The sequence below is a fragment of the Aotus nancymaae genome, unplaced genomic scaffold, assembly GCF_030222135.1.
Source record: "Aotus nancymaae isolate 86718 unplaced genomic scaffold, 86718_ANA_hifiasm-v0.15.2.pri h1tg000010l, whole genome shotgun sequence".
Taxonomy (NCBI): Eukaryota; Metazoa; Chordata; class Mammalia; order Primates; family Aotidae; genus Aotus; species Aotus nancymaae.
In genome coordinates, this window is record NW_026988421.1 from 59766902 (window position 1) to 59780005 (window position 13104).

At 37.8% G+C, this 13104-nt stretch overlaps 1 protein-coding gene across 3 annotated transcripts in view; it reads right to left on the minus strand.

Annotated features, from left to right (window-relative positions):
• The window catches only part of HERC4 (HECT and RLD domain containing E3 ubiquitin protein ligase 4), a 150474-nt gene that overhangs the window by 16577 nt on the left and 120793 nt on the right, over positions 1-13104 (minus strand). For all 3 annotated transcript variants that reach the window (XM_012451401.2, XM_012451400.3, XM_064374175.1), the window contains 2 exons: positions 1573-1739; positions 255-321 (listed from right to left, as the gene is read on the minus strand). In XM_012451401.2, coding sequence (XP_012306824.2) covers positions 255-321; positions 1573-1739 — 234 coding nt within the window. The remainder of the gene's footprint in view (positions 1-254; positions 322-1572; positions 1740-13104) is intronic.

Consider the following 13104-nt stretch of genomic DNA (forward strand, 5'->3'; position numbering starts at 1 on the left):
ACTGACTTCCAAAGTAATGACCTTTTTCAGTTTTCTTCATCTGTAAAACAGGGATAATCCTAACCTCATTGGATTGTTGAGGATTAAACGAAATGCATGTACTATGACTAGCTAGCACATAGTAAATGCTCAATAAATGTTAGCCAAAGGGTTCTTTAATAATTCCATCCATCAAAATAAAGAAAAACTGTAAGACACAGCTCTTAAATAAAAGGGATGATGAATAATCAGGGTAATTTGTCTTTCCATCTTACCGTAAAATTAAGACAAAATGTTTCCTCTATGTCATCTTCTGGATAATCCAGTAATTGTTGCATGCTTCTGCAAAATAATATATATGTTTCTTAGGGCAAAATTATTATTGGGTATTTTGACTATTTTACTTATGAATATGTATATACTTCTCATTCACTTAAAATCCTTTCTGTCAATTTGTAATTTTATATTTTTTTCAAAATAGTGAATAAACAATGGCAAACTTATAAACGATGCTGAAGGAAAAAAATTAGACAAAGGTTCTTATCACTTTTCTGAATACAAAAGGACATGTATCCACTTATTTTAACATTTTTCCTTATTTTATTTTATTTTCCCGAGATGGAGTCTTGCTCTGTTGCCCAGGCTGGAATGCAGTGGCATAATCTTGGCTCACTGCAACCTCCAACCCCTGGCTTTTTAAGCAATTCTTCCACCTTAGCCTCCAGAGCAGCTGGGATTACAGGCGTGTGCCACCACACCGAGCTAATTTTTGTATTTTTAGTAGAGATGGGGTTTCACCATGTTGGCCAGGCTTATCTCGAACTCCTGACCTCATGATCCACCTGCCTTGGCCTCCCAAAGTGCTGGGATTATGGGCGTGAGCCACCATACCTAGCCCATTTGTCCTTATTTATATACAATTTTTAATCCATTTTATTTAATAAATAAAAATAAATTTCACATATTCAAACTAGGAATGAAGTTTATCAGAAGTAAAAGTCCAAATAAATCATTCAATCACTCTCGGAAAAAATTGCTTTCCTAAGGTGATTATCTGTTATTTGCAAGGTATTATCAAATAACTAAAAAATTTTTTCTTTTTGAGACAGAGTCTTGCTCTGTCGCCCAGGCTGGAGTGATATGGTGCAATCTCGGCTCATTGAAACCTTCACCTCCTGGGTTCAAGTAATTCTCTTGCCTCAGCCTCCTGAGTAGCTGGGACTACAGGCGTGGACCACCACGCCTGGCTAATTTTTTGTAGTTTTAGTATAGATGGGGTTTCGCCATGTTGGTCACGCTGGTATTGAACTCCTGACCTTAGGTGATCCATCTGCCTGGGCCTCCCAAAGTGCTAGGATTATAGGTGTGAGCCAAGGCACCAGCCAAATTTAGTCTTTCAATAGAAAATTTTGATCTGAGTAACATAATGGATTTTCCTTTATTAGAGGGGCATTTGTTTAGTTTATTTTGGAAATTTAAGAACAACAAAAAATATTCATTCATAGAAGGAAAGCTTTCTGTACATTACCCACTTCTTATCTCCCAAACCCTACTACCTTTTGACTGTTTTGTTTTGCTTTTTTTACAACTAACCTCCCAACATCAGGCATTAGTTCTTTTAAATCATCCAAGGATGGCTTCTTTTTCAGTAGTTTCTTATATAAAGCCAAAGGAAAATGGAGGTCCACAATAGTAAAATTGTAAATAGCTAAGCCACAGATAACACCAATCAAATGGAACAAATCACTGTCTTCAAATGTCTAAAAATATAAGAAAAAGTACAGACATGTCCTCCAAGTTAAAATATTAAATTTTCTATGATTACATAAATATGCTCATAGTATACAATTTTGAAGATAGAGAAAAAAGTAATAAATAAAAAAATTAATATCTTGCTGAGATCATACTACACATATGACTTTACAACTGTTTTTTCCCAGACACATAAGCATATTCATGTCACTCAACATTAAGTTAATAGGTGAAATAATTACTCTAACTTTTTTTCTGATTTAAAAACACACATTTGAAATTTGGAAAACAAAGAAAAAACATAAGAAAGAAAATGATAAAACCTGTAAACCAATCACTCAGGAATAATGATCAAAAATTTTGTGTGTATTTCCACCTACAATAAGCTCAGAAAAATAATTTTAATATGCTGTATTTAAGATTTTATCTCATTTTCTAATTACAATATGAGTATTATGTCATTAAATGTTCTTCTAAAACATGACTTTTTTTGTTTGTTTTTGTTTTTTGAGACAGGGTCTCCCTCTGTCGCTCAGGCTGGAGTGCAGTGGTGTGGTCTCCGCTCACTGCAATGTATGCCTCCTGGGTTCAAGTGATTCTCCCGCCTCAGCCTCCTGAATAAGTGAGATTACAGGTGTGCGCCACTACAGCCCAGCTAATTTTTGTATTTTTAGTAGAGATGGGGTTTCACCATATTGGTCAGGCTGATCTCGAACTCCTGACCTCAGGTGATCCCACCTCCCAGAATGCTGGGATTACAGGCATGAGCCACCACGTCCGCCCAAAACATGACTTTTTAATGGCTGCATATCGTATCATGAAAGTACAGTGAGTTGCTCAATTTAGCTGTTTTACTCTAGTTGGATGTTTAGATTACTGAAACATACTTACACTACTGACACACTGAAAATGTTTATTTTTTCCCTCATCTTTATAACAGTAATATGTATTTACAGAAAACTGTGAGCATGATGGCTAAAGAATAAATGTTATAGACCTGGGCTTTAGCCTGGTTTGGCAGTCTAGCTCTGTGTTTTCAAAGAAGATAAATATAGTATTTACCTCATATGATTGTTGTGAGGATTACATGGGATGATATATGTTAAACGCTTTTAGCACAGTTCTTGAAGCACACATGAAAAGTTCAAGAAACATCAGTTATTCTACCTGTCTAAAATATTTCCCTAGGAGAAATTCTACTTCCTAAGGAAGAATTCATAAGTCAAAAGATAGTCAAGCATATTGCTAATCTGTTTTCCTCTACCCCTGTTCCAGTTTGAACTGCTATTTGCAGTACAGGAAAATGCCCCACTCTTCATGTTTTCATCTGTATATGTACTCTACACATTCACAAACTCATTTTTGTTTTGAGTTTAAAATGACAACTTGCTTTAGTACACATTTCTATTTGTGATACTGAAAAGCAGAAATATGTGGGTGCTCATGAAATATCTCCTTAGGTACTTGGTCCACTTATCTTTTGGGAGATAGTGTTTTTCTTTTGTATTTGAATTCTTCATATATTAGGAGTATTACTCTGCACCATATTTGTTACATACAACCCAGCCTGTTACAGGCTTTTCAATTTTATGTCTTCTGCTATGCATAAATGTAACAGTTTTCAGTGGTCAAATTAATCTTTCTCTGCTATTATGTCTTAATTCTGTTTAAGTTTAGAAAGTTCTTAAATCGAGCAGACTGATTAATGTGTTAATTCTCTCTCCCCCTAAAACCCTCTAAAAGAGAATAAAGGAAGAAAAATGTTTTAAGTCCACAGGAAAAAAAGAGAGTAAGAGATGTTAATAACATTTCAAAATATGAAAAGTTGACAAATGGCTGGTAACTGAACTGGCGAAGTAGAAAAAATTGAAATAGTAACTTACAGCTAATGTGAGCTACAGGCTCAGGAATTTGAAGTACCAATGCCTGCAACTGCAACATCAGAGGTAGCCAGTTAGCTCAGTTGGTAAACATAAAGACTCTAAAAGGCGGAGGTATTAGAGTGGGGTTGAAACTAGGACACTTGGTTTTTTTGGAGAGCCTGAACCAGAGGCTCTGGAATCTGAAGCAGCTGATAGTCAGGGTGCTACACTGAAAACAAAGGGATCAAATGAAGGTCTGTATAGTTAGTGAACAAGGAGAATCCTAGCTTCCTTTTCCAGAGTTCAAACCACTGCTAAAACACAGATATCCAGGGTTACAACCTTTCTTGAAAACCTGAAGGACAAAATAAACAATATATGCTGACATTTGAGGATTCTCCTTTGAAAGGTCCCTACCTAATTATTCTATGGATGGGGCCTGTAGAGTGGGAACAACTTTGCCTTGTGGCTTGGGTGCCAGCAAGGCCACAGTAGAACAGAGCATCAAGTAGATTCCTAAGGTTTCTGACTTCAAGGCCTGGCTCTCAGACAGCATTTCTGGACCCAACTGGGACTGAGTGGAACTCTGTGCACTGAAGGAAAGAACACAAGCTTATCTGGCTTCACCACCTGCTGACTGCAGAGCCCTAGGGCCTTGAGCAAACACAAGCAGTAGCCAGGTAGTGGTTACCATGAGCCCTAGGTGAGATCCAGTGCAGAGCTGGCTTCAGGTCTAACCCAGTGCAGTCCCAGTGATGGTAGCCACAAAAGTGCTGGCATCACCTCTCACTCAGCTCCAGAGAGCTCAGCACAGAGAGACTATTTGTTTGGGAAAAAATGAGGAAAGAGATCAAGAGTCTCTGCCTGGTGATCCAGAGGATTCTTCTGAATCTTATCCAAGACCAGGCAGTACCTCTTAGTTTACAAGAGACATAGTGCTATTGGGCTTGGGGTGCCTCCTAATGCAGATATGGCTGCAGTGACCAAAAACTTAGATCACAACACCCAAGTCCCTCCAAATACCTGGAAAGCCTTCCCAAGAAGGACGGGTACAAATAAAACCAGACTGTGAAGACTACAATAAATACTTAACTCTTCAATGCCCAGACACCAACAAACATCCACGAGCATCACAACCATCCAGGAAAACATGACCTCACGAAATAAACTAAATAAGGCACCAGTGACCAGTCAAGGAGAGACAGAGATATGCGACCTTTCAGTCAGACAGAGAATTCAAAATAGTTGTTCTGAGGAAAAATAAATTCAAGATAACACACAGAAGGTATTCAGAATCCTATCAGGTAAGTTAGAGATTAAACAGAATCAAGCAGAAATTCTAGAGTTGAAAAATGCAAATGACATACTGAAGAATAACACATCAGTGTCTCTCAACAGTGGAATTGATCAAGAAAAAGAAACAATTAGTGAGCTTGAAGACAGGATATTTCAATGTACACAATCAGAGGAGACAAAAGAAAAACCAGTAAAAAAGAATGAAGCACTCTTACAAGATCTAGAGAATCACCTCAAAAGGAAAATCAAAGAGTTATTGGCCTTAAAGAGGAGGTACAGAAAGAAATGGGATAGAAAGTTTGTTCAAAGGGATAAAAACTGTAATCCCAGCACTTTGGGAGGCCGAGGCGGGTGGATCACGAGGTCAAGAGATCGAGACCATCCTGGTCAACATGGTGAAACCCTGTCTCTACTAAAACTACAAAAAATTAGCTGGGCATGGTGGCGCGTGCCTGTAATCCCAGCTACTCAGGAGGCTGCAGCAGGAGAATTGCCTGAACCCAGAAGGCGGAGGTTGCGGTGAGCCGAGATCGCGCCATTGCACTCCAGCCTGAGTAACAAGAGCGAAACTCCATCTCAAAAAAAAAAAAGGGTGGGGGGATAAAAACAGTGAACATTCCAAACCTAGGGAAAGATATCAATATTCAAGTACAAGAAAGTTATAGAACACCAAGCAAATTTAGCCCAAGTAAGACTACTTCAAGATATTTAATAATCAAACTCCCAAAGGTCAAGGATAAAGCAAGACAGTTCATTTGGTGAGGTCATGTTTTCCTGGATGGTTGTGATGCTCGTGGATGTTTGTTGGTGTCTGGGCATTGAAGAGTTAAGTATTTATTGTAGTCTTCACAGTCTGGTTTTATTTGTACTCATCCTTCTTGGGAAGGCTTTCCAGGTATTCGGGGGGACTTGGGTGTTGTGATCTAAGTTTTTGGTCATTGCAGCCATATCTGCATTAGGAGGCAGTAAGAGAAAAGAAACAACAAACAATGGAGCTCACTACATCTGGCAGCAGACTTTTCAGTGGAAACCTTACAGGCCAGGAGAATGGCATGACATATTTAAAGTTGAGGGAAAAACCTTGAATAGTATGTATATCCAGTGAGAATATCCTTCAAATATGAAGGACAAAGATTTTCCCAGGAAAATAAAAGCTGAGGGGTTTTTATCAACATGAGACCTGTCCAAGAAGAAAAACTAAATGGAGTTCTTCAGCCTGAAAGAAAAGAACTTTAATGAGCAGTAAGAAATCATGTGAAGGTACAAAACTCACTGGTAATAGCAAATACAAAGAAAAAACACAGAATATTATGACACTGTAATTGTGGTGTGTAAACTTCTCATATCTTGAGCAGAAAGACTAAAACATGAACCAATCAAAGATAATAACTACAGCTACAAGGCAAAGACAGTGTAGTAAGATAAACAGAAACAAGAAGGTAAAAACCAGGGGAACATTCAAGTTTTTATTAGTTTTCTCTTTGCTTGTTAGTTTGTTTATATAATTGGTGTTATCTTCAGTTTACAATATTGGGTTATAAGCTATTTGTAAGCCTCATGGTACACTCAAATAAAAAAAAATACAAAAGATATGAAAAGATTAAAAAAGAAATCAAGACATACCACCAGAGAAAAATCATTTTCACAAAAAAGAATACAAAAAGGAAAGAGAAGAAAGAGATAAGTGAAAAACAACCTGAACACATTTTAAAAGGACAGGAGTGGCCAGACACTGCTGGCTCCCATAGCACTTAGTGAGGCTGAGGTGGGCAGATCACTTGAGCCCAGAAATCTGAGATCAGCCTGGGCAACATGGTGAAATTCCATCTCTAAAAAAATATAAAAATTAGCCAGACATGGTGGCATGTGACTATAGTCCTAGCTGCTCAGTGGCTGAAGTGGGAGGATCACCAGAATCCAGGAGAGACTGCAGTGAGCTGTGATCACACCACTGCATTCTAGCCTGGGTGACAGGGCTAGAATGCAAGAGTAAAAAAAAAAAAAAATGCAAGAGTAAGTCCTTATCAATCAATATAAATGGACTAAACATGCCAATCAAAAGACACAGACTAGGTAAATGGACTAAAAACAAAAAACAAAAAAACCAAGACCCAATGATCTGCTGCCCACAAGAAACACACTTTGCCTATAAGGACACCTACATTGAAAATAACCCATGCAAATGTTCAAGAAAAGAAAAGATACATATAAAAGAAAATTCAAGATAAAAACTATAGAAGAAGACAAAGAAGGTCATTATATAATGATAAAGGGGTCAATTCAGCAAGAAGATATAACAATTACAAATATAAATATGCATCTAACACTGGAGTGCCCAGATATATGAAGCAAATATTATCAGAGCTAAAGAGACAGAGAGAGAGACCCCAATACAATAATAGCTGGAGACTTCAACACTCCACTTTCGGATCATTCAAACAGAAAATCAATGAAGAAACATTGGTCTTAATCTGCACTATAGACCAAATGGACCTAATAGATATTGATAGAACATTTCATCCAGCAGCTGAAGAATATACATTGTTCTCTGCAGTACATGAATCATTCTCAAAGAAGGACCATATGTTAGGCCACAAAACAAATCTTGCTTTAGGTCCAAAGATAGAAACAGGTTCAAAGTTAAGGTTTGGAAAATAATTATTCCATGTAAATAGTAACAAAAGAGAGCTAGAGAAACTATACTAATAACAGACAAAATAGTAAGATGCAAAACTGATATGAGACAAAGACAAATACTGATAACAGGGTCAATTCATCAAGAAGATATAACAATTACAAATAGTTATGAACCTAACAACACAGCTCCAAAATATATAAGGCAAAAACTGACAGAATCAAAGGGAGGCATGCATGAGCCATGGCACCCAGCCAAATACATCTTCTTTTTAAGTGTACATGGAACATCTTCTAGGATAGACCATATATTAGGTCACAAAACTTCTGACCTAATTTTAAATTTTAAAACCACTAAATTCATAAAAAGTTATCCTTTCATATCATAATGAAATGAAACTAGAAATAAAAAAAGGAAATCTGAAAAATTCACAAATACATGGAAATTAAACAATACATTCTTAAACAACCGAAGGATCAAAGAAGAAATCACAAGGGAAATTAGAAAATACTTAGATGCTAATGAAAACACAGCATACTACAACTTATAGGATGTGAAAATAGCAGTGTTCAGAGGGAAACCAACAGTTGTAAACACTTCAACTAAAAAAAAAAAAAAAAGAGACAGAGAATAATCTCAAGTCAATAACCTAAGTTTATATCCTAAGGAACTAAGAACAAACTATACCCAAAGCTAGCAGATGGAAAAAGCTAAATATTTAAAGCACTGATACATGAATTAGAGAATAGAAAAATAATACACAATCCAGAATCTACAAAGAACTCTAGCAAAGTAGGAAGAAAAAAAAATCCTATCAAAAAGTGGGCTAAGGACATGAATAGACGATTCACAAAAGGAGATACACAAATGGCAAAAAAAAAAAAAACAAAACAACGCCAGGCACAGTGGCTCATACCTGTAATCCCAGCACTTTGGTAGGCTGAGGTGGGTGGATCATGAGAGGTCAGGAGTTTGAGACCAGCCTGGCCAATATGGTGAAACCCTGTCTCTACTAAAAATACAAAAATTAGCTAGGCATAGTGGTGGGCACCTGTAGTTCCAGCTGCTCAGGAGGCTGAGGCAGAAGAATGGCTTGAACCCGGGAGGCAGAAGTTGCAGTGAGCTGAGATCATGCCACTGCACTCCAGCCTGGGTGACAGAGCAAGACTCCACCTCAAAAAAAAAAAAAAAAAAGAAAAAATGCTCAACATCACTAATGATCAGGGAAATTCAAACCAAAACCACAATGCAATACCACTTTATTCCTGCAGGAATGGCCATAACAAAATAATAATAAAAAAAAATAGATGTTGGTGTGGATGTGGTGAAAAGGGAACACTTCTACACTGTTGGTGGGAATGTAAAGTAGTACAGCTACTATGGAAAACATTGTGGAGATTCCTTAAAGAACGAAAAGTAGGCCAGGAGTGGTGGCTCACGCCTGTAATCACAGCACTTTGGGAGGCTGAGGTAGTGAATCACATGAGGTCAGGAGTTCAAGACCAGCCTGGCCAACATGATGAAACACTGTCTTTACTAAAAATACAAAAATTAGCTGGGCATGATAGGGCAAGCCTATAGTTCTAGCTACTTGGGAGGCTGAGGCACAAGACTGGCTTGAACATGGGAGGCAGAGGTTGCAGTGAGCCGAGACTATGCCAGTGAATTCCAGCCTGGGTGACAGAGCAAGACTCCATTTCGTACCCTGCCACAAAAATAAATAAAAATTTTATAAAGAACTAAAAGTAGATTTACCATTTCATCCAGCAATCCCACTACTGGGTATTTACCCAGAGGAAAAGAAGATTTTTTACAAAAAAGATAATTGCACATCCATGTTTATAGCGGCACAATTTGCAACTGCAAAAATAATGGAACCAGCCCAAACGTGCATCAATCAATAAGTGGATAAAAAAATTTGGTATATATGTATACCATGGAATACTACTCAGCCATAAAATGGAACGAAATAATGGTATTCACAGAAACTTGGATGGAATTGGAGACGATTATTCTCAGTGAAATAACTCAGGAATGGGAAACCAAACATTGTATGTTCTCACTAATAAGTGGGAGCTAAGCTATGTGGATGCAAGTGCATGAGATACAATGGACTTTGGGGACATGGGGGAAAGGTGGTAGCGGGTGAGGGATAAAATACTATGCATTGGGTACAGTGTACACTGCTCGGGTGATGGGTGCACCAAAATCTCAGAAATCACCACTAAAGAACTTATTCATGTAACCAAACACCACCTGTTTCCCAAAAACCTATTGAAATTAAAAAAAAGAAAACTGTTATTTCCCTGCATCATTTTCCCTCTTAACTTCACCTTTAATGAATAATCTATGAGTCCTGTTGTTTAACTTTGGACTTGCAGTTAAGTGTTGGTATTTTAAACAAATTAATGCTGACTTCCGCTGAGTACCCCCAACTTTTTTTTTTTTTGAGACAAAATCTCACTCTGTCACCCAGGCTGGAGTGCAGTGGCACAATCTTGGCTCACTGCAACCTCTGCCTCCCAGGTTCAAGCGATTCTCCTGCCTCAGCCTCCTGAGTAGCTGGGATTACAGTTGCATGCCACCACGCCCAGCTGATATTTTTATTTTTAGTAGAGACGGGGTTTCACCATATTGGCCAGGCTGGTCTCGAACAACTGACCTTGTGATGCGCCTGCCTCAGCCTCCCAAAGTGCTGGGATTACAGGGGTGAGCTTCCTCTTTTCCTATAAAGGCTGCACCCTCTGGATGTATTTCAGTGATTATACTAATTCCTGAATCTATAAAACATTTACTTTTACTTAAAAAAAAAAAAAGAAAAATAATACACAGAAGCAACAAAGCCAAAAGTTGGTTGTTTTAAAAGGTCAACAAAGTGACAAACCTTTAGCTAGACTGACCAAGAGAAAAAGAAGATTCAAATGACTAAAATCAAGAATGAAAGTGGGGCCATTACTACTTTACAGAAGTAAAATTATAGAAAACATTATGAGTAATTGTATGCCAACAAAATAGATAACCTAGAGGAAATGGACACGTTCATAGAAATCGACAAACTAATTGTCCTTTGGTATTCATGGGAGATTGGTTCCAGGACCTGCAGCAAATACCAAAATTCAAGGATACTCAAGTCCCTGATATAAAATGGTATAGAGTATTTGCATATAATGTATCACATCATCTTCTATATTTTAAATAATCTCTAAATTACTTATAATACCAAATACAATGTGTTATGTGAATAGTTGTTATCCTACATAGTATAAGGAATAATGACAAAAAGTCTGTTACATGTTCAGTACAGATGCAATTTTTTTCTGAATATTTTTATCTGTGGTTAGTTGAATCCATAGATATGAAATCCACAGATACAAAGGGCCAAGTGAACTCAGCTGACACTACAAAAATACTAGAAAATCTGAATAAACCCATAACAATTAAAGAGGTTAAATCTGTAATTTAAAAATCTTCCAACAAAGAAAAGCCAAGGAACAGACTGACTCTACCAAACATTTAAAGGAGAATTAACACCAATTCTTAAACTCTTCCAGAAGATCAAAGCAAAGGGAATATTTTCTAAACCATTCTATGAGGCCATCACTATCAAAATATCAAAGCCAGACAAGGACCTTGCACACATACTCCCCAAACAAAAAAACAGTAAACAAACAAAAACCCAACCCTACAAACCAATATTCTTTATGAACATAGATGTGAAAATTGTCAACAAAATATTGCACTTCGAGAGTCTGAGGCGGGTGGATCACTTGAGGTCAGGAGTTTGACACCAGCCTGGCTAACATGGTCAAACTCCGTTTCTACCGAAAATATAAAAAAAAAACTAGCTGGGTGTGGTGGGCATGCCTGTAATCCCAGATACTCAGGAGGCCAAGGCAGGAGAATTGCTTGAACCTAGGAGGCGGAGTTTGCAGTGAACCAAGATTATGCCACTGCATTCCAGCCTGGGTGACAGAGTGAGACTCCATCTCAAAACAAACAAACAAACACCCAACAAAAACCAAAAAACAAAACAGCAAAAAAAAAAAGGGATTACATAAAAGACTATCTCCAATACTCTTTCATGATAAAATTGCTTAACAAACTAGGGAAAGAAGGGAATTTCCTTAACATCATAAAGGGAATTTGGGAAAAGTGCACAGGAAACATTTACTATTATGCCTTTTCTGAGATGGTGATCCAGTATGTCTGAGGTTGAGCTTTCGACCAGTGCAGCCTGAAGACTGGATATACTTCAGGGGAGATTTAAGTAAAAACCCTAAAGATGATGGCAGTAAGGTTTCTCATTGATGATGAAAGTTATATACATAATATGGAAAGGGAGAAGGCTAAATTCTTTCGTGTTTGAATAGAATTAGAAGTATCAGTTTGATTACATGGTCTTCAACATATATACAGCTCTAAATATAGATATGTCTATGTAAATATATTTGTATACACACATACAGTTCCTAGTTCTGTCAGCTCAAAGAACCCAGAACTACTGACTCTCTGGAAACATTACACTTAGCATCCAGAGCCTGATTTCTAAATACCATTTTCCACTTAAAAAAGACAAGGCTCTTATGAAAAAATGGCTAATGCCAGGGCTGGGGTGGAGGAAACATAAGATGATCCTGGAATGTTTACTGTACCAAATGTAAAGAAATGCTTGAAAAATAATGGAGATATGTCAGGAATACACCAAAGGGTAGAGCTTGGCTGGTGAGCCAAGCTGAGATATAATTGAAAAGGTCCCACAGAGATTCATATAAAGCTTGTTACAACTGCCCCTCCCTTGGTATCAAAACATTCTCTTTGCAAAACTGACTAAAGGGCAGGCAGAACTCTATGTTTCTAGCAGGACAGGCCCCAACCTCATATGCTCTCTCAAATTCTACCTGTTACACCACTACAAACTTTCCTGTTTCTCTATAAGGACAGCAGTGCCAGGAAGCAGGCTAGGATTTCAGAAGACTGTCCACTTACCTCAGAGGCACTTAGGACTAACTCCATCATGTCTTCTATGCCTGTTTACTGACCAAATACAAAGCCACGAAACTCATACGTTATCCCTATACCCACATCCATATGGCACTGTGAGATGCACTCAAGTCTGACACAATTTTATGACTGTCCTTGCTCCACCAAACCCTTTCACTGTTTGTCCTGGAACTCACAATCTACCATTTGGAAAACTGCTTCTATCATAAACTCCAATTTTGTTCCCCTTTTTGTCTAAGAAAACAAGACTATCTCCTGAGGACACCATTTCCTCTGCAGCTCTCACAAATGGTGTCACTTTTTTCTTCCAAACCTTCATATGATTGTGTCTAGAGCTAAGGTAGGTCTCCTTGCTCTTTGGTGCTTCTAGACTTCCTTCTATTTGCCATCCTAAAACTTCTGACTCCCCTGAAACACAGGCCAACTGACTATATTCCCTGCTACTGTTCCTTGAGCAGTTGTATAAAAACCTTCCACAATTCCTTCATTCACAGACTTTGGCACTATCTTAAGTTTTCTTTCTCTACCACTATTTCTGTCATTGTTTTTGGCAACTTCAATATTCAGACAAAAAATGCA